Raw genomic sequence first — 27,432 nt, 5'->3', positions numbered from 1 at the left:
TTTTTTTTTTTTTCCCCCTCCTTGCCTTTTTTTGACAGCTGAACAGCTATAATAGTCCTCAAATAGCTACTGTTTTTATCAGTTTTGGATAAGGCTAAAACCTAAAATATTTRTTTGGCACTCGAGGGTTAGTGATTCAGGACACTTAGTGCCTGCGTGCGAGACTCGCAGTGGCACTGCTGGAGGCGTCTTCTCCCGTGGGCGTGGGTCGGTGTGCAGGGAGCCCGCGCTCCTCTGGGGCATGGAGGAAGGACACCAGCTTGTGCTGCGAGCGCAGCGACCTGCACGTTCCTCTCCCGGCAATGTCGGGGAGGGGTGTCTCCCACCCCGAAGAGGGTGGGGGGACCGGGATCGCTGTGCGGTGACATGCCCTTGTGCCCAGAGCTAGGCGATACGAATACCGCGCGCTTTCCGTGAAGAGCCCGGTGGTGCTGTGCCGGGCACGCSGGGCACCTGCGGGGCTGCGCCGGTGCCCAGGCAGGTCGCTTTGGCCTTCCCCGTTTGGGGAGCATCTCCTCGGTAAGTGAGCTTCTGCAGGCTGCCTCTTGGGTGGTCCGGAGCGCAGGTTTGGGCTGTCGCTCTCCTGGAGGCTTCCCCTGGGGATCCCCGCGCTGCCTCGTGCAGGGGCTTGTTACGCTGCGCGAGCCTTCGCCCTCCCGCAAAGTGCGGGCGACTCTGCAGCTACCAAGGAGTAACAGCAAACGCGCTACCCGGTCGGCATAGGTCTTGCGGTAGCGCTAGCCCGAGTGCTCCAGTCGGGAAAGGTCGATGGCACGCATCCCGGTCCTGTCCCCTCGGCAGGAAGGGGGAGTTTTGGAGGCGTCTCTGGCGCGGGGATGCACGCGGTGGGCAGCGAGGTCCCCGGGCGCCCTGCCCGCCGCGGCACCGGAGGCGGCAGAAAGGCTGCTCCGTCCATCCGTCCGTCCTGCCGGGCGGCCCTGCTCCCCTGCCTGCCTGCCTGCCTGCCTGCCTCCTCGCTCGCCCAGTAGCGAGGTGCTCCGTATCGGCTAAAACCTCCACCCCGAAGCGCCACGTTTGCTAATTGTGTCGGAGTGGCGTTCCTGAAACTGTTCTGCCTTTAGCTCTGCGTGCACCCGCTTCACCAGCTGGTCTCCTCAGAGGAGATTTTGTTCCCATTATGAGGAAAAATATGTCTTTCTCTTACGCTTTCTGGGTATTCTAAGTGGAATTTGTTTTTCTAGTACCTGTTAAGATGTTTTTCTGCTTGTTTTTTTTTGTTTTGTTTTGGATTTTTTTTTTTTGCATGCTCATATCTAGAGAGAGCATGATATATGTGAACAGGCTTAAAAAACACTCAGTGTTCCCAAACCACGGTCCTTTAAATAAATAAATATAAAAGTTGTCTCGTGGGCCAGCCAGTTTAAAATGCCTGCGCTATGTTTAGCAACAAGAACAACATTTGRGGCTATTTACAGATTTATAAGCTCCAGGCTGCTCTTGATGACTCCTTTGTTTTAACTTTGGGTCTGTGGCATTAAAGTGTGACAAATGCAAATCTCGAATTTGGACAGCTTTGGTGGTTGAGATGTCTGCAGCAGGGGGATGTTGTGTCTGCAGGGAGAGCCGGCTTCGCTCCCCCGGGCAATGACTTAGGTGTTCTCAGCGCGATTGCTAAAGAAAAGCAGTCCGCACCTCTCCAAAATAAACCTCATCCAGAACCGCAAGAATTTGGCGCATGGGGCAGAGTCCCTCCAGGACATGAGCTATTATAGAGGCTACTGATATCCTTCTCCCTTGTGAAAAGAGCAACTCGCAGTCAGCATTTTTTTGCACGTTTTTTTCCAGTTCTGCCCCCCTTCCCCCAGCCTTTGAGGGCTAAAAYGCAGGCTCATGCATGTTGCACTTCAACCTACACAGAAGAAAATCTGGTTTTTCTTTTTCCTCTTTTACTGTTTATAATCTAGATTATGCGGGGCAGTGTAYGATTTCAAGATGCTGTTTAAAAAAAGTTTTTTATTTTTTCTTTTTTTTTGTTATTTTTTGTTTTTTGTTAATGCATTGTGCTGTTTCACTTTTATAATGCATTTGCTGTGTGTGGCCTTTAAGGATCATTTCTAGTCACTTTAGTTTAGGGAGAGGATACACCAGTATTGCTGTTTTATTTTTAAATACAATCAACAAAACATTTCACCAAAACTTCCAGTAATACATTTCATAGGTCCTTGCCTTTAAAATATCCCAATTAAACARAAGTTGCTTAAATTCAATGCATAACATACTCTTACCTGAAAATTCAAAGTCACTTTCTGAAGGCATACCATGGAGTTATTTGAATTTTACAGGAATTCTACTTATTTTTACTGAAGTGCCTTTTTAATAGAGAAAAATAATTCACTGTGGTCTCAGTTCTAAACCGTGTTTGTTTTTACATCACCATCTACATTTCCTTAAAAGAAAATAAATGTGTGTTCTTGAGGAAGAGTTTGTGTGGCTGATGATTCAACTAAGAATATTTTTAAAATACTTCATTTAAATACCATAAATGCATATTACATTGTTTTGGTAGTGCTAGAGGAAACCAGAAAATAAATACATGGAGTGGCTGCCCAGGAACAAGAGGTGACAGTAAAGATTTAGTGAATACTTCATTTGTTTGTTTTTCCTTTGATCCCAAATGATTCATTTAGTCCTCCACCTAAATATATTCTTCCTCCTTAACAAGGAGCCAACTATACCTCTGGGAAGACTGGATATTTTTTCCATGGATATTTGAGGTGTATGGGCGTAAATAGGTGCGTGCAGCACCTGATGCATTTCTTTTCAGCAAAGGTCACCACGTTTCTCCAAAGTGTAAGGGATTTCTTTTCTTTATTTGTCCCACCTCCTTCCCCCCCAAATGATTATGAAGGAATTTGGGGTAAAACAGAAGGGGAAAAGTGTGGGCTTTTCTCTGAGCGATTTTTGGTGAGACATTTGTACTCTGCTGTCAAACTGCAAGTGCGTGGAGATAGTTGACCATTGTGCRAGGATTTGGGGGGAAGGAAAGCCTTCATCTTTTACTTCTCTAATGGACAATTGAGACATTCAGCTTAGGTTTGAAAGGCAAATGGGTGCGAGTGGTCTTGCTGGCCCCGTGGGCTAATGCTGTGGAAGGAGCAAACAGGGAGAGGGATTATTGATAGGGGAAACAACTGGTGCTGAATCCTGGGAGGGGATGTTTATTTCCCTGCTCTCTAGGAGGGATTTGGAAAGAGCTGTAATCCTGGGTTAGGAGTAATTTGTTACAGCAAGATGATACTTGAGTGGCAGGAGGAGTCTGGCTGAGGCAGCAAGACGTTTTTATTCCGAGGAGTAGCTGGTCTCGGAGAAGGTCAGTCTGACACAAATCCTATCCCAGCCCACAAGTTTTGTTTCTCAGCCAGCACAATTAACTGAGGGGACTCTCGACCTTTTTTACATCTTTCAAAGACATCTCCTCTCATCTGAGCTAAAAGATTACAATGAGGAATGTAGACCAGGATATGATGCAGTGGAAAGTTTTCCAGTCCGGCTTTTTTGAAAAACAAAATAAGCCCAGCAACAACCTTCCYGGCTTCTCCTAGGGAGGTCAGAATATTTCTGGTTTCAGTATTATCTTCRGGACTTTTTCCTAAGGTTGTTTTTAGGTTACATTTTTGAGTTAACTTTCTTGGCTTGTTAAAAAAAAAAAAAAAGAGAGAGAGAGAGACAAAAGTTACCAACCCTGGGGAAAGAGAATTTTGCAAGTTCTTGGTTTTCATGACAGTCTGAAATCCTTGGAGCCATCTATTCTGAAGTAACCCCTTGTTGCATTGAAGACCCAATCACATATAGAAACCACAAGGGAGGTGACAGGAAATTCAGTATGAAATTTGCTGGGTTTACTAGAGAGTGGCTCCCAGCAGTTCACCCAGAATTGCTACATCAACAGGAATTTTTGTGGTAGTGATTCGAGTCATGAGTTTCACTTACCCAACAGTGGGAGAAAATATGACTYTTTCAGTAAAACCCCGTTGGGCGACATTACAAAAGCATGTAGATGTTCGCTTGTTATTGTGTAACACCTTTATTCCAGGATCCGAAGGGAGTTTGCAAACACCGAATTAGGCCTCTCGGTACTGCATGGTGGTGTGCATCCACAGGTACTCCACACGACCGGAGATGAGAATTTGGATCAAAGACTGAAAAAAGCCCCAACCCAGCTAGTCCTGTCGTGGTACCTGAGAGTCCCCCGTGGGACTGTGGTGCCACCTTGCCACGCACGGCGCGGGGGATCCTTGTCTAGGCCTTGTCACTATTCCTGCTCACGGCTGGTGGACGTAGGTGCTGAGYGCTTTATAAATCAGACTGCTTTGGCTCAGATTTCATAAACCGAGGCTTCTGCAGTCAAGTGGCTACTTACTGAAAGTGTGGGACAAACCACTCGTGCTGCGTCTCATGGGACCGGAGCAGAGCTCTGCCGTGGACAGCCACCGTCGCAGGCCAGGCTTGTGACAGCGGCTGCTGGTGCCTTCTCCGCTCTCCTGGCTTCCCTTTGTGCCATAAGAAGAAACCAAATTAGATTTTTCCCCCCCAAAACAGGAAACTCTTGGGAGAACAGATTGGGCAGCTGTCAGTTTCTGATGATGGTAACAGATGAGGACAGTAGGTAGCACTGATCCAGAAGTGCATAAAGATGTGCTTGGTGTGTATATATACACACACACACCGGAAAATAATCCCGGGTCGGCAGCCAAGCCTTCCATTTTGCATCCTGATGGTGTAGYGATTGCCCTGGTGATGGGCGTTGCCAACAGGAAACAAGGGAGTCTGGTTAAGGCTTAGCGTAATTAGGAAGCGTGCAACTCCCCGTCCAGGCTCCAAGCTGGGGAAATCGGGGGAAGGCGTAGGTGAGTTTTGGAGGGCCCGTCCTGTTCCTGGCACTGCGGCGCTCACCACGTCGGCTCTCCTGCGACCATGCAGTGCCACAGGTACGGGCGCCGGCGGGAGAGAGGKGAGCAGCACATGGCAGGTGCGACCTGCAATATTAAAGCAAAACCATGCTGGTTGACCATCGAGCTATGTTCAAAAAAAAAAGATGGTTGCAAAGCTTAGAGTTGTAGTACCTCCTTTGCAAACAGTTATATTCTTAAGAGTTGGAAAGTTTTAAGGGAGGCAAGGTTCCCCTGGAGCAGCCCTGCTGTTGTAATTGAGGTAGTTCAGTCCCGTGATCTCTCTCTGACATGCTGTCAGATACTTTTACTGTCTTTATATAATGGGGAGGAAAGGAATTATATTTTATAGACCATAAAATGCATTCTTGGACTCCATGCAAATGCTAGTTACCAATTGTTTTCTCACTTTCTGGGAGACTGCCAGAAAGAGAAATTAAGTGTGGGTCTGTACATCAAATTGTTCAGTGACTCTTAGAGGCTGATTTAGCTTTGCTGATTCTCAACCAGCCATATCTACAGAAAGACTCTGAGATTTCATGACTGTTTCATTCTTTTTATGATGGAAACTCTATGCTTGAGTAAAACAGAGCAGGTTGCAGAGAAAATCTGGGGAAAAAGTTTGGGGATGAAGAATTATTTTTTAGATTTACAAGAGGAAGAGTGTTCATGTGACACAGAAGTACAGCGCTGCTTCCTACAGTTCACATGGTATCTCAGCAAAACAACTGCAGGCAGTGTTTCTTGATCATGGGTGGAGCTTGGGAAAGCACCATTACTTTTTTCACATTTAATTTGAAAGCCTTGACAGCCCACACTGCACAGGTCAGCAGGCTGTGCGAGTATATTTTGGATGTCTGTGAAATACTGTTCCAAAAGACAGGCACAAGTATGAGTGCTATTTGAGTCAAGGAACAAGAACAAACTTGTGATTAGCTGATTAGCCTCTACTTAGTGCCTTCATGCTCAGTATCAAAGTCCTAGAACTCACCTGGAGTCTACCAAGGCCAGGTAGAGAAGTTGCATTCATTAGAAACACAAAACTATTTTTATTCAGTATTGCAGTAAATGCAACTGACTGCAAGAATGCCTTTCATCCATTTCAGAATCAACAAAAAAAATCTGGATTTTCCTGAACTTTCATAAGCATTAATTCTTAAGGATGCTTCACAGATGCTTTTGGCTATTCTCTTCAGTTCTGTCCCCCAGCAGCCTCTCCTGTGCGCTTATCACTGTGTATAGGAAAAAGAGTGTAGGTATCAGTAATGTGCAGCGATAGTAGTGAGATGTAGCTATTGTATCGCATCTCATCCAGGATGCAGGAGAACAGCTCTGCTTGCTGTAAGGGCATGGAGCCTGGTGATCAGGTCAGGAGGAGGCAACTGATTTGGTGCTTCTGGGATGTTACTTCATCTCTGCTCGCTCTGACTGCTTACCCAAGAGGGAAGTGTTATTTGTTTAGGTACTTGTGAGATTCGAACTGTTTCTCCCTGCCTTGTTCCACTACAAAATGGGGATGGTATTTGTCCATGCCCTTTGTTTGCTGTATGGCTTCAGTGAAACACTTTCAGCTCCCTGGATTTCTGCTTTCAGGCCTCCTGCTTTTGAGATGATCTTGAGCTGTTTAATCGCTAACACGTTTATGTAAATCTTCAAGCTGTGGTGGACTCTGCATTCCCCCTTTTTGTGCCCTGGTAGTACTTCATCGGTGTGATAAAGGCACAGGCAAAATACTAATTGGGCAACTTAAGGCCCCCTTTTCAGGGACCCCTTGTGTATTACTTATTGGCAGAGAAGAAGACAAAGTCACTTAAGCTCTCAATAACGGAGAAATTCAAGGCACTGTAAGTGCCATATCCCAGGATGCATTGTTTGATACTAGTGTTAGTGAACTAGTGGCATTTTAAATTAGAAAGAGGACTTAATGCTCTGTGTGGGTGTGTCTGTACAGGTATACACCATTTACCGGTTCCTTTTTTTTTTTTTTTTTGGTAGCACTTTCCCCCCCTATTTCTGTATTTTATTTAATAACTTATTTTTGCAGTGTTGCAATAGTTTGTTAAAGGGTGATAACAGTAAAAAAAGAAGTGGCGATAGATGATAAATACTTTGTTGTTTTACGATTCTCTGTTTATGTTTCTTGAATGCAGTGGGGGAATTTTCTGTGCGGAAAGGATCTGACCCACTGAAATAAGCCTTGCTGCTCTCATTTCAAACAGCGCCCCTGTGCCTCTCATGGTACATTACATATTCTGTAGAGGGGCTGAACCTTGTGGGTAGTGTCCAGTTTTTCATATGAAAAATAATATGTTGCAAATCTGCAAGAAATAGGAGACCCTTTAAAAAGTTTCTTCAGCAGTCTCCTTCAATTAGTTATTTTCTAATAGTTTGTTTTCTTACAGTGCACACCTTAATGGACAAGGTGATAATTGATGACAAAAATAGTAGTAAGCTAAGGGGCAGAACAGAAGCTGAAGAGTGTACTTCTGAATCCCTTCTAAATCCATGGAGGCTTTGCCTTCTGACTTAAATGGGAATCCTAGTAGGTTGCCGACTTTTTTTTGTATGTTTGTTTTCTAAGATGTATATCCTCTTGCAAGTGTTTTTCTCCTCTGCAGAGAGCAATGATTGCGTTGTTAAGCTCTGTCTTTGTTCCTCTTCTCTTTCCCATAAATCTCAGCCTTCCCCTTAGCATTTTGGTCACCTATTTTACTACTGGATTGTCTTGGGTTAAAATTTGCCTGGATGGGCCCCCAGATAAGTTAGTTAAATAGCGGAGAAGCTCCTGACTTTAAGAGGTGACGTCCAGGTCTGTGATTCCGCGTGGTTCTGCAGTGCTTGAGACTGGCCAAGGGAGGTACCAACATCAAAATTACGATCAGGAATATTTTGATTCACATGGCACGCTGGGATCCAGGAAGGAGCATAGGCTTGGATGGTGGAGATACGATCTGATGGTTAGGATACGTATTGAAGGCCTCTGGCATCACAGGATTCCTGATCCCCGAGCCTTGCTCAGGAACCCCAGTCACCTGGAACCGCAATCTGTTTGCTTCAGTTCCTGGGAGCTAATAAGCACCAGCTGCAGGAAACCAGAGCTGGAAAGCGTTGTGCTGTTCCCTCTGCTTAAAAATACAGAGAAATTGTAAGTGCGTATATGTATTTATATGCTCGGGGACATCACTCCTAGGGCATTCCAGCGGTGGAAACAATAGTGTGGCCAGGGAACAGCCCCAGGCAGGACACCAGCGCAGGAAACACCTGCGAGCGCTGTGCCATCCCTTTCGGCAGAGCTGCCTTGCTGCAGAAATCGCCCCACACCGTCGCCCAGGCTGTGTGAGTGTCGCGGTGAGTGAGTAATTGTTTCCAGTGAACTTCCCTCGTCTCAGATGTGAATTTTTGCTGCTTTTGACCAACTCCACCATGAAGTTGTGGGTGACAGTTTGCTTGCCCTGCCCGTGCCCCCAGAAAGCCAGTTTCTCTGAATGATACTAAGCAGGGGACTGTGCTGCTATGAAGCTCAAGCCCAGCTGCTTTTGGTGAGTCCATGCTTTGCAGGACCTTCTGGTTGCTGATGGGAGCTGTAGATGTGCTTCTCATAGGGCTGAAGGGTAGGGTTTTTTTTTTCCTTTTTGGTCCCCTTCTACAAAAAAAAAAAATCTGGACCGTTCAAATCATTTGCCTTTTTCCCTTGTGCTGACAATTTAACAGCCTTTTTAAAAGCTTTGGTTTCTCTCAAGTGTGCTCGCCCCATACGTATTTTAATTTTTGTGCAGAGGCCTGGAGCTTAACAATTATTTTGGTTAAGCTCTCTGAGACTTGCCATAAAACTTTTTTTTTTTAAAAACACACATGCTAATGATCCACATCAGATCATATTGTTAAAGAGGGAATAAAATACTTATGCCAAGATGATATTATTTTAAAAAATGTTAAAAGAAGGCCAACAGAGCCCATTTCAACAGTTTTGCTCTGAAATAATTTGCACGGATTTGTTAGAGTTAATTTGTTGAAAAGTTCAATGTTTGCACAGGCAATTTGTAATTTCCACACTGAGACACAGAGGCAGGAGAGGAGAAAGCGTGTGTCCAGTGTTTGTATGAAGAGGTTTTAATTCTTGATCACCGATGGTGGGAATTTCCCTCCCTCCTGCCCTTCCCCCCGTGCAGGAATGTAAAAGCAGTGTCAGAATGCTGGGAAAGTCGGGGTCGGATTTTTGTGGACTCCTGGCAAATCAAAGGAACTGTCTGGCTCAAATCTGTATTTAGGGCCGAAAGAATAGGATTTCCTGCTATTTAGTTGCTTGAGGAAGGAAAGGATTTACCTCTCGGCTGTAATAGGACTTAATTTTCTCCTTTTTAATAAGAAATATTGCCGCGTATTGCAGCAGTAGTAAACCTGTGAAAGCAACTGCTCCTCTGCCCTCCTCTCCCGCCCCCCGCCTCTTCTTCACCCTCGCAGCACTTTGCGTGTACGAGCCGTGATGTAACTCTTCCTCGGCCAAAAGAGCCCTCCCTTGCAGGGTTTCCAGCGCGCGCGTTGCGCGCCGACGGGGGGGCCGCGGCAATTACTTGGCGTCTCGCTCCRTTGTGAAAGAGAGAGTTGTTGAGGGGCGGCTGCTGCTACGTAACTCCCTAGGACCGCTTTCTCGCTCTCCCCCGCCATCTGGATTCAGTTAGCTCTCTCGGCAGTAGGGCTGAGTCTCATTTCCTCCAACCAGTAATGTTATATAGGCAGTGATCCTGTTCTGCCCTAACATAATTGAAAATTATGTGTATTGTAGACTCGCAGCGCTGAAATGTAGACTCGTAAAAATCTGTGGCTCAGGTAGCCTGTGGAGATTGAATTTGGCACACAATGAAGCTTTTATGTAAAGTAAGAATTATAAGCCACCACATCAATATTGTATTACAGGCATGACAATTCTTGGATGAGGAGTCCTTGAGTCAGGCTTGTCACCTTAAACAATGCTAATATTTCATACTTTATCAATGGGGCTGGCTTTCTAAAGCCGGCAAACTACCCTTGCTTGCAGGCGTCCTGCCGTGGAAACTGTCAGTTCATTAGCCCGACACGGGCGCTGGCTGCAGGCTCTGACCCTTTTTGTTTATCTGATGGACAGAACATCTTGCCCTTGGTGGGGCTGGAATGCGAACTTGGAGGCTCGCCACTTGGTAGAGCTTATGGAAGTTGCTTTACTGACCCTTGCACACGGCTGCTTTCCATGGGGGCTGCTTATTTTTTTTATGTCCCCCCCCCCCTTTGGTGCACTTGTATAATACACACTAGTAGAAGTGGAAGCTGTGTGCGTGTGTGCGTTTGTGAGCAAAAATGAGCCTCTGGGTTTGGCATTTTCCTGCTGGATTCCACTTGAATTCACTTCCAGCTGTGTCCAAGGAGAGAAGCAGCTTTGGCTGCAGTTTAGCCTTTGCGCTGTAAGATTTCTTGGACCCTCCTTGACAGGGGTGGGTAGCAGAAGGACTTTACTAAGAGCCCAAACTTTAGGGGTTTGAAAAGCAGAAAAGCAAAGCAATCGTAAATTCTTCTGAAACTTTTGTTCTCGCACTTAGCCTGGTAAGCCGGGTGTTGAAGCATTCACCCTGAAATTACCGGCTCTCGTGAGACTGAGGTAGAACAGGAACAATCACAACTTCTTGCCCAGTTTCTTTTTTAAGGGAGTTTAGTGCTAGTAGAAAGAGGAGAATTGACAAGCCTGAAGGCTGCAGCCACCTTTTAATCCTTGGAATAATTACAGACAGGGTCTGATGTGAGCATCCCTATGCTGCTGTGTCAGTGCGTCTCAGTGTGCCCTTGGGGACAGTCTCAGAAAAGCCAGAGAAGTCCTGTCTCAAAGCCCACACATTTCTTGGCCTGTCTTTTAGGACAGTCAATGAGCTGAGTTTCTTTATGGRTTGTCATGTTTGTAGGAATATTCCTAAGTTGCTCATGACCATCTTGTGCCTGTTGAGTGGTTGGAAAACTGTGTTTGGTTGCTTTGGTTGGTTGGTAACGTCTTACCATCCATTTCTGAAATACCACTAGTTTAACTGAGTAGATCTTACCAGTGCTTTAGCTGTGGTAGAAGTAGCCTCACTCTCCAGAATGGTTGCGGAGTTTGAAACAAGAGCCATGTATCGTGAGGCACACATCCCATGAGGACATTTCCTTGGAAGAAGGGAAAAATGCAGTCTTCAAAGTGATATGCCCCTTTATATGACGATGTTACGATCACCATGTGTGTAAGACAACTGATGGACTTCTAAAAATGTAGCAGTTGACTTGTTTAATAATGCCATCCGCAAATCTTAAATGTATCAGATTTCCCCTCAAGTTAAGAAGCTTTCAGTCAACTTAGGTTTTGGGCTCATTTTCTGTGCACTTGAGTTTCATTTTTAAGCACTTTTTTGAAACCACAAAGGGTTAGAAAGTTACTTTAACATAATCTCAACTTTTAAATTTATGTTGTGGTTGCCTATATTGAAGAGCAGGGATTTGATACAAGAGATCAAATATCTGGAGGCTTACAATCAAGTCAGAAGAGTTAGAAATGTTAGTTACAGTAGAATAGTTCTGGTTTATTTGGGTTTTAGTTTTTGTTTTTTAAGAAATGCTGAAACACTCTGGTCCAYATTGCACAAATCCCAAACGTGAAGATGAATAAAAACAAGACTTCTTGGAACTTTAAGAACTCATGTGGGGCACAAATCCAGAGTATGGGTTTGTTTATTTGCATTCCAGTAGCTCAAAAGTCTCAGGTCCTCCAAGCGATGGAAAGTGGTAATGCATCCTCCTGCTGATTTGTGCTTTGGTCACCTCAGTGCCGACAGTCTTGCGGCAACCAGGCCTTTCATGCTAGCAAATGTTTTGCATACGTGAGTAAATGTGATAGTGATGTGCTGAAAGCACGGAGCCAGATCTCTTTCATTCATTGATATTTAGATACAGCTTCTGTTGTTAGTTTGTGGCGACGGTGGTTGTTTGTGTGTGGTTTTCTTTCAATATTATTAAAAATAAAAATAAAAAAAGTAATGGTAGACATAACTAGTTCTCTAGATATTTTCTAGGAATAGCTCTGTTAGGTCGACCAGAGTCCAGTGCTATATAGGATCTTCTGCAGTGGTCTGACCTATGCATACAGCTGCTTTTCTTAGTTCTGGGAGGGGACTGAAGGTACGTGGCAATAAGCATTTCTTCAGCGCAGTGAAGGGCTGTATTAACCAGTACGCATTTTAACCAGTATGCCTAATTGGCATAGTGCAGCACCACACGGAGAGAAGAGCTCGTGTTGAGATTATATTTAGATGTACTGCCCAGAAGTGTGTTTGGGCTGACTAATTTCTCTGCAGGGTTAATTCTGGTCTGCACAGAGCACCGCGCTGGTGCAGCAATATGGGTACCAGCTCTAGAGATCGCTTATGTGGTGGCAGTCTCATGCTCCACTGTGCGATCCAGATGAGATGCACGGGCACTCCAGCGGGTTTGGTGGGGAGCCCTGCGTGTCTGAGGGCAGGAGTTTCGGTCTCTATTTGATGATTGTTAAGTCCAAGGGAATGTTCTGCTGCTTGCTGTAGTGTAGGAAAGCTTTTTTTCTTTGTTTGTTTTTCTTTTTCTTCTTTGTAAGTCAGCACCCCCTGATGCTGCAGACTTGCTGCCTTTGTGACTATGTGCCGGTGTCAGCGACATAAGGCCTGACTATCCCCGAGCACCTGGCTAACGCGGCTGAGAGTGAATGCGCCAGGCTCTATTCTGTCTTGAACATCATCAGCTGGAGAGCTTATTAAGTTTGGGCTTGTAATTGAATAAGTTACACTGTACAAGTCCCTTAAGAGTTGTCTGCAGAAGGTTTCTCTCCTGGGGATGACGAGCAAAAAGGGAAATAAACCATGGGACTTCCAGAACCCAGGTGAAAATTAGGGAAAATAGGTGCGAGACCCAGCAGTACTATGCGCCCAGCATTGCTTTGCAGGGTAGGACCCTGCCTTTAGGGTTCGTACAGCTCTGCGAAACCAAAGGAGCTGGCGTGGTGCATTTGTTGAAGAAAGGCAGACAGATAAACCATTAGATAATGAGATCATATTCTTAACCCAAGATGTGTGTTTTCCCTCTCTCAAGACTGATAGCCCACCTTCCCTTCCCTTGTCCCATCCTCTCCATGTTTTTGGTATTTTATTTCTGTGGGGGGTTTTCTTCCTCTTCTAGGTTTGCTATGCTAATAAAATCAATGCAATACTGTCTTTGCAATCTGCTTTATTTTCTTATTCCTGAACTGTAATGTGATGGCATGAAATTGTTAGCGTTCTGCACAGGTTCTGTCTCACACAAACATGCAAAGTCTTCCTAATTTTTGTTTCAGTTCCTTGCATACGTTTTAATTTATATCTTTTTGCCCATGTTATCTAAGATTTGTTATTTTTTTTTGCCTTTCTTTTCTGAACTCATTTTTCTTTCCCCATTTTTGTTTCCTCCATCCAGTATCTGCAGATGAAATGGCCACTGCTTGATGTTCAGGCAGGGAGCCTTCAGAGTAGACAAGCCCTCAAGGATGCTAGGTCTCCATCTCCAGCACACATTGTTGTAAGTAAACGCAGAAGATGTTCTTCCTTTGTTTAAAAAAAAAAAAAAAAAAAGGCATTTGACATTAATGGCATTGGTTGTCATCATTCTTCTTTTACACAAACCAAAAGATAAATCCTTCAAAACAAACGAAACCCCTAACAAGCCCAGGGTAAAAAGAGGAAATACATTTTCTATTGCTGGGCTGTTTATGAAATTATCATTCATGATGCTTAGCTTTGTGCTTCTTAGGAAAGCAGAGAGTCAAAAATGCTCTAAAATTCCACACTGCAAAATTTACTGACAGTGAAGCCTGATCAGGTTGGTTTACAGATCTGACTGAACGTTGAATTGAAGAGACACTTTTGGAAAACATTAAAAAAAAAAAAAAAAAAAAAGCCTGATCTACAGTACCCTTATTGGAAAAAACTTTCCTTATTGGAAAATTGTGAATAAAAGTTTGTGAGAGTTGGTCAGCATTTTACCTGGGTGAAGGCTCAACAGAATAAAGCTCAACAAGGGCAAATCGCCCTTTGCTTTGTGATGACTTCTCATTTAGAATAAAAGTGTTATCAAATGTTTACTGCTTACCTGCATCTAAAACTATCTTTGTAACAGGTAGCATTGCTAATATTAGCTTTGTTATTAATTTCTGGTTATGTCAATTAAATTTTCTTGCTTCTATCATAAAAGCAATGTTGAATTTGAAATGTTCAGTATGCATTTGCATGTGAGGGGTTTGGGGTTTTATTTTTATATTTTTTTATTTTCCCCCTCCTAAAATGGCATCCATGAAGTTTTGAAAGGAAATTGTCTGTTTATGTAGTATTATGCAACAGTGGCAGAATGCATTTGCCCATCCTCACCTATAGCCAGTTTCAATGCAATTAATTGCCTGTTACCACTCATTTAGCTAAGACATTTACCTCTGGAGAAGATGGCACATGGCTGGTTAGAAAATTTCTTTTGATTATATTTTATCATCAAGTTTTATTTTATTTTATTACTTTTTTATAATTAATGGATTAAAATGTGAATCCCTCCAAAAAGAGAAACTGCTTTTTCTTTTTTTCTTTTTTCTTTTTTTTTTTGTTATACAGTCTAAAGCTGATGTGGCTGATAGATCATATCAGACACTTGCCAAATTTGTTTCAAAAAATGAAAATCGAGTGAAATATTTTTGGGGAGAGTGTTATTCCATTGCTGTCTCTTTAACTTGAGAAATGTCAGCCCTTTGATGTGAAGGTCTCAGTTTTTTATTTAGGAAAAAAAAAAGTTTTCCTATCTTGTAGAATTCGTAGCTTCTAAAATAGACCTCAGCAAGGCAGCGAACAGTGAGCACAGGACTGGTATTTGCTTAGTCAATATCTAGTGCYGGTTGCTTCATTTTTTCAGAATGACTTGACTTTTCCTTCCTGCCCGCTTGGGCTATCRCTGCAGGAAGAGCTTAGAGAAAAGATGTTTGCCTGGTTATTTAGAAGTCTGCAACCATCAAAACTTACCGTCATCTTATTGCTAATAAGAAATAAACCAAAATGACTTGTTTTAATTCTTTTTGTATTTTTCTCCTCAATGTTATCCTCAAGAGCAGGCGCTGGAGGCGGAAGCGTTCCTCCAGGCTCTAGGGGCAGGGTGGGTGTCGTGCCCTGGCCGGCGCGGCGGAGGAAACGCTCAGGGAGCGCCTGTCTTCGCGGCAGGCTTGCAGGAGGCTGGTGCAAGGCAGCAGAGGACTTTTTCCTGGCTGATTGCAGCYTGTGAAGGCCGGTTAGATTTGGTGGGTAACTGAGCTGGGGGTCACCTGCACTTTCCATTGCTGGGCGTTTGCTTTCCCTGAAGTCTCTCGTTCCCCGGGAAGCAGGCTCTCTTCACGGAAAGCAAAGGCAGCCCCGGCACCTCCTCGATGCCGGCGCTGGCTGGGGGAGCCCGGTACTTGCAGGACTGCCCCTGCCCGGCTTCCCCCGGCCCTGCCGCTTCCTCCGTCGGCCTGGGGGCGAGACCCAGAGGAGCCGACAACACACACATAAATAAACAAAAAAGGGTACTGTAGGTTCTAAAATCACGATAGTTTTGGAAAATAAAGAGAAACCTGTTTCCAGGAAGGCTGAGGTTGATCTGCTGTGTGTTTTGCCTGTTTATGGGGTTCTTATGGGTCTCTTTAAGAGCTGTTTCACTCCGCYATTCAATAAAAAGCATATTTACCATAGCAACCACTTAGGCCGTGAGGAACATATACTACCTCCGAGATGGAGGCCACCTTCCAAAAGAGCCACAGCTGGCATTTGTAATGTGATCTTTTGTGCTCCTTACAATGTTCCAGGGGAAGGGAGGTGGGGGGTGACGTGGGGGAGCCACCGGGTGTTTTGAGGGGGGGCTGTTTCTGCAAGGTTTAATGTCTTTCTRATGGCAAACTGTTTTGCCTTGTTACTTTAAAATAAATGAATAAAGGCTGCTTTTCACACCCTTCTCCCTGGCACCCTCCCCAGGCCACATCCATTCTGTGGAATAAAAATGGCCTTTTTTATTTGTAAATAAAGTTAGACGGGGTAATGGCATTCGGGGAGGTGGCAGTGGTGGAAAGAAGATGAAGTGGTTGCTGATGCCAGCTGGCCGGGGATGTGTCAGGTTTGTTGCTGCTGTGCGTGCCCAGAGCACCTGGGACCTTGCTCCTCTCTCTGTACCCATTTCTGTATATGTGAAAATGTGATTAATCTTTTTGCGGAGCAATAAGGGATATTTCATGGACGTGTTTGTATATGAGTGTAATATATAATGTTTGGGGATATAAAGTGGTTCTCAGTCCATATTACTGTCTCGTCTACTTGTCGTGGGTATCCATACCAGTTTTCTGTCTTGAAATCCGTTGTGCTGCCCCGAAGATCTTTAGCAAAAAAGCTAACATCCACAAATAATTTCTTATCTTTCCTGTATCTCTGAAATCAGAATTTGAGGTTAGTCTTTATAGCTGGGTTACAAAGAGAGGAAAGGAGAGTGGGTGGTTCCCCCCCCCCTTTCTTTTCTTATTTCTTTTTTAAGGTTCTTGCTTCTCAGTGCTTGGCTCTGATTAACACAAGCTCCGTGTTAGGGCTGCGCTCTTTACGCCCAGCTTAGATGAAACTCCCCTTGGCTGCAGTGCGAGTTTTTAGCTTAATGACTCAGGGCTGCCGATCATGGCCGTCTATAATGTCTTTACTTAAAGACTGCACTATTTGTTGGCTCTGCTCCTTTCAGCTTTGTTTAAGGACGTTAAGTTAAGACTACAAAAATCGAAGCAAAAGACCAGCATGAATAATTTGGCTGGATTGCCCCCAGTGCTGAGGGCTGGGTTAATGCTGCTTTTCATGGTGCTTGAGAGAGTCTCCAAGGCCCATAATGAGAAACAGAATATTAAACTGAAATTATGTTCAGCATGTCTTGAGGAAGGTACAGCATGAGGCTCCATTTAAGTCCAATGCATTTATTTGCATTTAGGTGCTTCACTCATCCTGTAAGACTCTTGCATCTTGCTTTGGCACAGTCATGCTGCTTGTCTGTGTTGAAAGGTGAAAGAAAACTGGGGGAAAAATTGTTTTAATAGTATGCTATTAAGCTTGCTAGGTCAAAATTTTGAATTCAGCCTGTGGGTAATACTGTTATGAGGCTGGGATTTTTAAGGGTTTTTTAATGGTTATTCCCCCTGCCCCATCCCCTTTTCTTACTTTGGATTTCATTGAATTTATTTAGACTCTGTAAAATACAGTTTTAGCAGAAGTTTTGGGTCTAAAGCAGACTCCACCTGGGTGGCTCGCATGCAGCCCTAAGCTGACAAGGTGCTAGCTGTCCTGTTCAACATGTGCCTAATCATGTGTCCACTCCATTCGTATGAGCCAGTGTGGTGAGAATGCGAAAATTTGGGTGTCCCGGGAGTGGGATTGTCGCATGACAATTTTCTGGTGCAGTATGGACAGGCAAGCAAATTGAGTGCACTGTATCTATCCTGTCCCAGGAACTCCAAAATCTGCTCACCACACAAAGAAAGATCCTTTAAAATCATTTTATCTGTGTATGTTTTTCTCCTTAATATTGTAGGAATGCAGTGCTGTTCTTTCCTGTTCTCTGCAAAGTACATATTCTGACTAAAATATACCTTGTTTTGGGTAGCACTATGGGTGAAAGACCATTCCCTGGACGCTGCCTCCTGCTCTCTCAGCTGTACAAAGACTTGCTTTTAGCTTCCTTTGTATCAGGCAAAAACATTCTGGACCCAAAATGGTGCTGTTTTAGTACAGTATATTTCTTACAAAACGGTTAAAGTTTTAAAAAATTCCTACATTTTCTTCTTGAGGGAGGCCTTTTGAAGTAAATGTAAACATTACCTTGGGGGAGGACTTCTAGTACTATTTGGCCTGGGTTTTCTAATATGTAATGAACACAACCATAAAGTACACTGAATCCCCAAGAACAAAGAATCACTGTGCTGTAGTGTATCTTTCTTCTTTTTTTTCTTGCTTAAGGAGGTGAAAATGTGTTTTCAAAATATAATATGACAAGCAAAACTTAAGGCTAACCATCTGAAATATACTCTCTGTTCTCAGCCTCCTCAGCATGCGTGGACAGCAGGTATTTGTGACCACATTTGGCAGTTTGGAAGGATGAGGAGTCATTTCCCAGATCATTTACAATTGAAGCTGCACAAGTTTGCCCTCCCTCATTCCTCATTTCTTCCAGTTTTAATGTGGTTTGTACTTATGCACTTTGAAAGAACAGAAAAATATCTACAAGTAACTGTGAGGTTTACCTTAGTTAGATTTTAAAGTCCACCTACAGCGTCCCCTCAAACACTCAGGACCAGCAGTGGAGTGCATCCATGCATATGCCCAGTCCTGTACACGCAGAGCTGTTTGTAAGCAAAATCTTGCAACTTCCACTTGCAGTGCCCCAAAAGGGCTTTTAAAGCCCTTGCTTTGTTTGTCTTTAATATTAGTTGTAGAGAGGCTGTTCTGCCTCTGCAGTAACCTCTTGAGGTGTTCCTGGATTTCAGGCGGCACGCATGCGTGGTGGGACGTCCTCTGCCTTGGAGCTCGGCAGAGGGTCTGCTGAGGGCCTGGGTCGTGTGCTGCAAGGTGCTGCAATCTGGCGGCATCGTGGAGAGGAAGGCGTTGTGCGGGCTTTCTTTCAGTGCCTGGTATGGAGAACTGCCCACGTGTGGGGAGGAGGAGGAGTGTGTGTGTTTGGGTTATCCAGTCCGTGCTAACAGGTAGGTTACAGCTCAGTGTAGGGACCAAATATATAGATTCCCAAGACTGGCATTGTAGAAATACCCATGTAGACTCAGTTGGAAAGCTCCTTTGGTGACACTCTTCTTTTTAAATGCTCTATACTTTATTTGGCTAATTGCTCTGGCAGTTACAAAGTAAACAAAATGTTTCACTAATACATGCCTAAATGTGTGCAAACATCTTGTACTGAATTTTCAGAGCTTCATGGAATTTAGCCACAGAACAAATTAAATATGCTGAGAATTTTGCGGTTAAATCTTTCACCACTAATTCCTTTGGATTTTTAGTTGGGAAGGATTGCATTTTTAAAATCTCTGTTCAAACCTGAATATTCAGGGCTAAGTATAGAATGCATCTACCAGCAGCCCAATAAAATTATCTTGGATGGATTCCTATAAAACACACATATTCACTACCCACTAAATATGAATGGAAAACCTGGTGCTTAGTTTGTGCAAAGCATAGAAAACGTGTGGCCTCCCCAAAAGTAATTCACTTTGCAATTTGATATGTTTGTGAAGTAATTCAGACTGTTGGGGACTGCTTCATGCCATCGTGTTTACTCTGTGACACAATGTCCATCCTCTACAGAGCTCGTTTAGGTGCTGGAGGTAGCCCCTCTGTCTTGGCGCTGAGATTTGTACCCTGAGTTGTGAAACGTGTAGAAATTTAATGCTTCTGAGAACACGAGTCAGTGCTAATGTACCTTCAGAACCTAGAGGAGCCAGGAGGCCGGGTCATCAGCGGGATGAACTGTCATGCTTCGCTGTAGTCAAGAGCGCCGCGAGTAGCTCCAAGAACTCAGAAGTATTTGGCTGTTGGGATATTTCAGCTGTGAGTAAATGCTGTGAAATGTATAGTGCTGCCAGTCCCAATTGTTCTAGAATCATGAGTCAGGCCTCAAAAGATCATGAGGGTTGGTGGGGTTTTGGGGGTTTTTTTGTTTGTTTGTTTTGTTTTTTAAATAATACATTTTGTGTTCTCTTTATTTGTTCTCTGGTTCCTGAGCCTGGAGGGCATACTCAGCTCACATTTCCAAACTCTTTTCTGCAGTAGTTCAGAAGCTTGCTGTGTGTTTTAAATGGAGGCAGAGGTTCTTTCCTAAATACTTGACTGCAAGGCAACCAGGCTTTAAGAAAAATGCAAGTATTGCTAGACTCRCTGTAAAATCATAAGAGTTGGCAACTCTAAGCATTGCTTTTGGAGAAGGTAGCTGAGCAGACCTATTAATATATACTCAGCACCATCTGTTGAGCATCTATTTCTTCTGAATTACCCTGCTGGACTTTGAGAGGATATACTCCTTGGCATTTCTGAGGGCTCTGACTCGCAAGCGTCAAGGGTGGCTTACCTTGAGATGGCTGTAATGCTTCCCACTGCCAGGTAGGGCTATGCTTGTCTTGGGAGCTCCTGCTTTTCCTGCAGATGTAAGTCAGAAGTTCCTCTTGAGGTGGCAAGTTTATAGCCCAAGATACTGAGGTGAACTGGCATCAGTTTTGATTTCCTTGAGGTGCCGTGCTGACGCTCCTGCCGATGAGAGCCCTGAGATTTGGCATTTGGATGTGTTGTCGTGGTGAATGCTCTGACATATTTGGGTATTGAAACTTTCTGGGTGAAGATGAAGCAAGATTAAAGCTTGCTTGTCAGAGATCTTTAAGTACAATGCAACTATGCTGTCTTAAATTTAGTTGGACCTGCATATGCTGCAAGCTTGCCTCTTGTGTTTTTTTTGTTTATAAAATACCCACTACATCCTGAATGTTGCACAAATCGGAGTCACTAGATTCTGACCAGCTAGTTTGGGATGCAGCAAAATGGCAGAGAGCAACATTTCAAGGTAGAAACCTATGTTTGAAAGAGGATTTAGAAGAGAATTGTAGCACAGAGGCGCCCAGGCTGTGTTTTGAAATGGATTCAATCACAATGCAGTTTACATTATGCTGGAACATGCATGTTAAATTAACTTGTAGGGACCTGTGTGGACTGGGCATAAAATTAAGTATTGGCGAGTCACCCGCTCTCCTGCAGAAGAGCTGTTGTGCTGGAAGGAATTGGTCAGGAGGCTGCAACTGTTCTGTCCCCCAAGCCCGGGCAGTGGACGACGAAGGCAGCCGTGGCAGCGGCAGCCATGCGCGGTGGCTTTGCCTTGGCACCGGGTGAAGAGCCGTGGCAGTGCTGGGTGATGCTGGCAAGCCAGATGGGTGAGCCTGTCAGATCAAAGATGATGTGTACCGAGGGTGGCAGGCTTGGCAAGGCAGCTCACCACAGGTCTCCTTCCCTTTGCACACAGGCTGCTGCTGAAGTTTGTGACTGAATTCAGTCTGAAGCTCAGAGAACTAGGTATTAAATAATGCAGCCTGGTTTGGGGCCAGGGACTGCTTTGACTGGAGCACAAGCAGCAGTTGTGTGCATAGCTGAAGATTTAACAGCTATGATAAGGCTGGGGAACCATTTTTGCCTGAAGAGCTGGAACCAAAGTCTTCCATTTCCAATATAGCTTTGGGCATGTTGACACAGAGTAGAAAAGCCCAAATACCTAGTTGAAGTAGCTGTCTTAGAATAACTCGGAATAATTATCTCTCCATGTGGCCACTCTTATTCAGCACTAAGAGGTCCTTTGTGCAGTTTGGCTTAATCCGCTTTCAAAGCGGATTAAACTAAACTGCACAAAGAAACCCTTAGTGCTGAGTAAGAGTGTCCACACGGAGAGAGAATTCGAAATAGTTGTTCTGCATTTTTTTTTTTTTTAATTCACACTCGAGCTGTTTCACAAAAACTTCCACATGCAGACAAGCCCACTTGAACAGAAACCTCCTATTTTCTTTCTAAACAAGATCTGTGTACTCTGTCCAGGTGCTGTAGTAAAGAAAACAGCACATACTTCTCATTAAAAAGAGAGGAAGGAAGCTGGCATTGCTGGGCTCAGGAGCACTTGCTTGCCAAGTTGCTTAAGACCAAGAGTATTGCGGTTCTCACCGGTTCAGGTGATTCGGGATTAGATTATTCATCAGACACTTCACTTTCTACACTGTTCACACCTGTACTCTCTCCTACAAAAGAAACCAAAGCTGTTTAAGTCAGTGCATAAAGAGGAAGAAGGGTGTTTTCTCCTCTGTCCCCTGCAGACCTCTTTGGCAAGGGGTAGACCCCTTCTGGAAAGCCTGCCTTCGGATAATTGGAAGTGTTGCACATACCAAGGAGCGATGCCCTCATAAAACAATCTCCCTCCCGAAAACTCTTCCCTAAACCATGTTCTGTGCCTAATTTCACAAAACTAAGCTAGAATTTCTTGTCAAACAGACTTTGCTTTTGAACTAGCGACTTGTTGGAACCCAGGAGCCTGCTGCCAGGGGGCTTTGCCTTGAAGCTTYGCTTGTACCTGACAGATACGGGTGAGCAAAATCATTCAGCACTTTCCTGAAACAGGGAGGTATTGCTCACTCCTCCATTTTCCCAGTGCGGCTAGGAAGATGTTAAGTAATTTTCCCAAGGTCATTTGAGAAACTGATCTCCAGATCCACATTTGAGAGGCATGCAGGAAAAAACCCGGTGCCACAGCAGAAACAAAACAAAACCCCCAGGTAGCTTTTCAAATCTAAACCTAAAATCCTAACGTATGTCAGGCCTTAGAGGAAGGTTACTTTTGGTGCTATTTACATGCTAGCAAGAACCTGCTTATCCATGTATGCTTGTGTCAGATGTACCTTGTTTTTCATCTCTTGGAGTTAGGAAATTTTGTGGAGTTGAATCAATCCTTCCTTTACCCCCAACAAAAAGTAGTTTTGCAGTAGGACTTGCTGGCATAGAGAGTTTGTGTATATAACGAATGATGGTCTGGTATGAGATTCTGGGCATGCATGGTTTGAATTTGAATGTGTGTGCCTACAAGAGGTGGAGAGTGTTCTGACTAGCCTCTCTGATGGAATTTAAGAAATAACTGAATCCTAGCTTTTTTGCAGCCCTGCTCCTCTACCTTCCTTTTGGTACAAATTAAGGACTTGATTCTGTCACTAAGCCTTACAGTGCTAGCTTGCAGAAAGATGTTGATCCGTACTAGTTTCCTAGGAGAGTTGAGCAGTTCTGTAATATGCATTTTTCCTGTTGGCAAGACTCAAAGACTTCTCGATTACTATTACTGTGGAAACTAGCTTCCCCTTCCCGCCTTCCTTTTTACTTTTTAGGCCTTGATTCAAGAAATCATTAAATGTGAGCTGATGTCCATCCCTGTTCAGGACAACATTTAAGTGTGTGCTAAAAATATTTTCCTGTATAGAAATGCTTTTCTGAGTTGTGATGCTGGAATCCAGCTTGCAAAAGTTATTTTCAGATTTAATATTTATATGAATTAAACCCCACTTCCTGAGAAATGGTTATGGATTCTGCCTGTCCCCCCATATAACAAGTATTGAGAAAGGAACAGGAGGGACGGAAAGAACGGCATGTCCGGAGGTCTGTTCCCTTGGAATTTGTTCCTGTGTTTGATGAATTTCTTCCCAGGGCTAAGGCTGTAGAGGGTGTGAAGGAGGGTTTTGATTTCTTGTTGCTTGTCTGSCCACTGAGAAATGCACAAAATCTCCATGGTCTCCTCCCCGATGGAAAGGATAGTGTTTGGGAGAGGAAAGACAAAATGACAAAGTCTTGCCCAGTTGTACACCAGCAGAGCTCCGCGATGTTGCTGTTGTGTCTTATGGGGCTTCAGATGCCTGTCCTATAGTATGGTAGCGGTGGTGATGAAGGAAGAAAGCAGAGTGAAGGGACTTGTAAGCCTCAAGACTTTCTCAGTTTGCTTTATGAAGCCTTGAATACTTTTCCTGCCAAATAGCTGCATGAAAGTAGTATCATTAGAAAACCCGAACTGGTTGCAGCACAGAGTTTTGAGAAATACTTTTCCCTGGCAGCAGAACTTTTGTCGCTGCATGTTGGGCATGTCTACATGGTTAATTAATATGAAGCAAGCAAGGGTTTGAATTGCTAAAGCTGTAGCTGCTGCACGCTGACTCCCCATCTAGATGCTTTTGAGGCATGCTGAGCACTTTGGAGGGAAGTCATTTACTGGACATGAAGTAACCTGCTTCTCCTTACGGGCTTTGATGACCAGGACAGGTTACTTTGGGATAAGCTCTGGTGTGAATTCAAGGCATGCCAGTAGCTTCACCATTGCTGCCTGAGGGATAAGCGTGAGATAGCAGATCCCATTTTAACTGAAGGTGAAGTTAGCTTGCTTCTATTTCGGAGCAGATCGTGTGCCTGGGCAGTTACTGTGGCCGAGGTGCTATAAATCCATGGTGAAGCTCACCCTGCAGTAACTTGTTTGGTTCGTCATGCCCAGAGCATGTCCAAGGAACGTCCGCTCGCGCAGTAGATTGACTGTTAAGCTACATTACTGTGTAGGCGATGGTTTGGACACCTCAGATCACTACTCTGAGGAATCTGTGGGATGAGTAAATGGTGAGAAAATGTCAGGGAGCAGCCTGACTGTTGACGGGAGAGTAAAATGGCCAAAGAGCCGGCGCCCTGTTTAGTTTCTGTCTGCCTTGACCTGGGCATCCTGGTCTGCATCCGGGCTGCCGAGCTGGTATTTCAGCTCTTTTTGCAAAGTGCCTTCTCACTTGTGTTCACCGATGGTCAGGAGTAGGTGCCTTAGTCTGGGATTGGGGAATTGGGACCATATTCTCTTCCAAGTCCGTTCAGTAATGTCTCCCTGAGAACGCTGCATTTTGCTGTTGTGATTGTGAAGTGAGGGGGTCAAAGTGTTAAGCACAAATTAAAGATCATTTTGTTATCACTTTACTGCTACCTGTAATTAAGGGTATTTAATAGGCAAGTTGACTTTCAGAAGAGCAGGTTCTGCTGTCCCTGCCCCAAAGAGCTCGCCTTCTAATGAGGCAGGAGGGAAAACGGAGATCCTGACGGCTGTGCGGTGCGAGCCTGCAGCAACAGTTCAGCTGCTGCTTTATGATCGTCAGCACATGCTCACTTCCCTTTCCCAGAAAGGTAGAGCGACTCGCATATCAGATCAGTGACAAAGCTGGGAGTGGTGTAGAGGTCCTCTGACTCCAAGTTCACTGTCCTAACTGATAGGTCATTCTGTCTTTGAAATGCATATTTGATACTGTAGTTGTCTTTGTATATTTTGATGTAGGGAACTAAAGGCAAAAAAATAGTCGCTTACCAGTCCTTCAGCACAGGTGAGCTTTGCACTGTCCTGTGGACATCCATGGGACCTTTAGAAGAGGAATGTAGATTCCTGACATCAAGGAGTTAATAGCAGTGAGTGTGGTACAATAGCTCATTAGGACTTAAACGTAGGCTGCAAACTCAGAAATCTTGATAATTTTGGTCTATAAGGACACTGAACTTTCAACCCTAGTTCAGCAATAATAAATGCCTGTTAAGTAAGGCTTCCTTTTATGAAAAGAGGGTGGATGGATGCATTTCAATGGGCTCTAGAAGTATTGCTACTTATTTCAGCGTCTGCTAGCCAAATGCATCCGGGCATGGGAAGGCATTTCAAGATCTACACAAAAAGCACTTTGAAGTATAACCTTTGTGAGTGTTTTAGCTAAACCTGACTGCAGTTGGAAGCAGCACTTTATTTATTTATTTGTTTATTTGTTAGTCCTTTTCTTTTAAACTTGTTTAAAAAAAATCAGAACAAAACAGAAAGAAATCTGTGAGCAATTTAATGAAAATGCAGTTCTGAAATTTTAACCCAAAGTGAGAAGCGGTGGTGTATGTTTGGCTTTTGAGTGCATATATTCATAAATAAATATATCAGTGCTGATTTTTGAAAGTGGGGGAAGATTAAGCCACTCCTGGAGGTAGCTTGGCTAACTGCTTTCGGACTTTTAGTCCTGCCGTCCTGTGTGCAATCTCTCAAATTAACAGAGGCTCAAATACGTAGTGATCCACCAGATAAATCTGGTTGCAGGCATTGGGTCTGCCTGTGCCTGTAGGAACCTAGTTGCAATGAGGAACTAAACTTTTTAATAGTCCCTTTGTATAACAGGGGAGGAATAAAAGGATCCTGCAGATGTTATTGGAACCGGTATGACTCAGAACAAATCATGAATAAGTGCAACGCACAACTTTATAAACTGCTGTGTTCCTTGTCTTGATTTTTGCAGGTCTTGATCCAGGCAAACTTCTGCTGAGGTCCTAAGTGAGATTTGAAAGTGTGTGTGTGTGTGTGTGTGTGTGTGTGTGTGTGTGTGTTTTACCTCGCCTCTTGGAGAGCAAGAGAGAGACCTCCGTGAAGAGAGTGACAGGGTTTGATAGAAACCAGCAGGACTGCATTGCTGCCATTATTCGACAGTAAACCCTTTCACAATGCCATATGCTGCGCATTCCAGCGCAGCAGCGTAGGGTGTGATATAGTTAAAGCACACTCGGCAAACAGGAAACGCTGGTGACCGCTGTGTGTGCTTTTCATGGAGATAAAGTATTGAGAGCGTAGCGAAGAGAAGAAAAAAAAAAAAAAAGTGCTGGGAATGGGGGGGGAGGACGGTGGGGGTGAAGGAGAGAAATATATTTTGGGCCTGACGCTCCAGTCATTATGAAAACGCAGACAGGAAATGCAGCCAGGGAGCAACGGAGAAAATGTTGCTTTGCTCCAAGATGTTTGTTTTACTCCATTACATGTATTTTCTGTTTTGCTGCTGAGTATCGGTGGTGGGTGTTTTTTTTTCTTTCTTTCCTTTTCTTTCTTTCTTTTTCTTTTCTAAGTTCCTGCCACTCCGGGTTAGTATCCAACTCCCTTCCCTTCTTCCCTACCCCAGTTAATAATCAGAGGCTATTTTAAAGGTCTAAAATGAAGAAATGGAAGCAATAGTACGTTTTTCTTACCCCAGCAAAACACAAACTTTGGTATTTAAATATATATGTAGTTACTTTCTTGGCAATCCTTTTGAAAAAGSACTTGCAAAACCTCCTCAGAGTTCGGATGTAACTGTGCAGGGCAGAAAGGAAGGCAGGGGGATGGGACCAACAGGTCCTTGGGTGGGTGGGGAGAGCTTTGAATCATAAACACACCATAGCTTTAATAAAATAAATGAAGTGGAGCCTTTTCAGCTCAGGGCAGACTGTATTGGTGCAAGTCAGGCTTTTAACGTTCATAGTGAAAATTGACAGGCTGAGAACTGGGACATAAACAAAAATGTCAGTCCCTGGGAGTCTTGTTCACTGGACAATGTCTCAATTGTTTCCTTGATTTTTCGCAGGCAGCAGGGGATATTGGGAGATTAACTGTTTACCAGCCAGGCAGGCTTTGGAGGTGCTTGGAGAATGAAGAAGTGGCGGAAAATAGCATTTTTGTTTGGAAACGATTAAGCAAGTCAGTGGGTGATAAGGAAAGGTCACACTGTTCTCCGCATACTTGTCTGCTGTTCAAGTTAAGCTTTACGCTTCTCAAAATTAGTGAAGTTTTTGCTCCTTTCCTGGAAAAATGTTGTATTTTTTAATAAGGAAAAATCAGATTATGAGGCAGACAGTTATTTAGAAAGCGGGAAAAGTGCAGGGCTGTTAAATTTTAATTTTTATTATTTCTTCATTAAATGGCTAAGAGGCAAACTTGGATATTTTAACATTGACTAGTTTATTTGGAACAGGCTGAAATATGAGATAAAGAATGCCCTTTCTTTTATTAACTGCTTTACATTTTTGTTCCAGTCAGTCTTTTTTTAAAAAAAAAAAAACTTCAAAGAAGTCAGAGGAGA

The 27,432-nt window shown here is 44.0% G+C and overlaps 1 protein-coding gene across 10 annotated transcripts in view; it reads left to right on the top strand.

Moving 5' to 3' along the window:
• The window catches only part of TCF7L2 (transcription factor 7 like 2), a 173,110-nt gene that overhangs the window by 40,102 nt on the left and 105,576 nt on the right, over nucleotides 1-27,432 (top strand). For 3 of the 10 annotated variants that reach the window (XM_026069606.1, XM_026069604.1, XM_026069608.1), the window contains exon 1: nucleotides 13,420-13,484. Coding sequence is in view for 2 of the 10 variants with exons in the window: in XM_026069605.1 (XP_025925390.1) it covers nucleotides 13,392-13,484 (93 nt within the window). In the remaining 8 variants the exon portion in view is untranslated. Of the gene's footprint in view, nucleotides 1-8,218; nucleotides 8,259-13,382; nucleotides 13,485-27,432 lie in introns of those variants that run through there. The other 7 variants (XM_026069602.1, XM_026069601.1, XM_026069609.1 and 4 more) reach the window with 5 other exon arrangements.

Source organism: Apteryx rowi, unplaced genomic scaffold (genome assembly GCF_003343035.1).
Source record: "Apteryx rowi isolate R43461 unplaced genomic scaffold, aptRow1 scaffold_3, whole genome shotgun sequence".
NCBI classification, from domain to species: Eukaryota; Metazoa; Chordata; class Aves; order Apterygiformes; family Apterygidae; genus Apteryx; species Apteryx rowi.
Note: the sequence above shows the minus strand (reverse complement) of the source record. Positions and strands in the feature narration are given on the sequence as shown.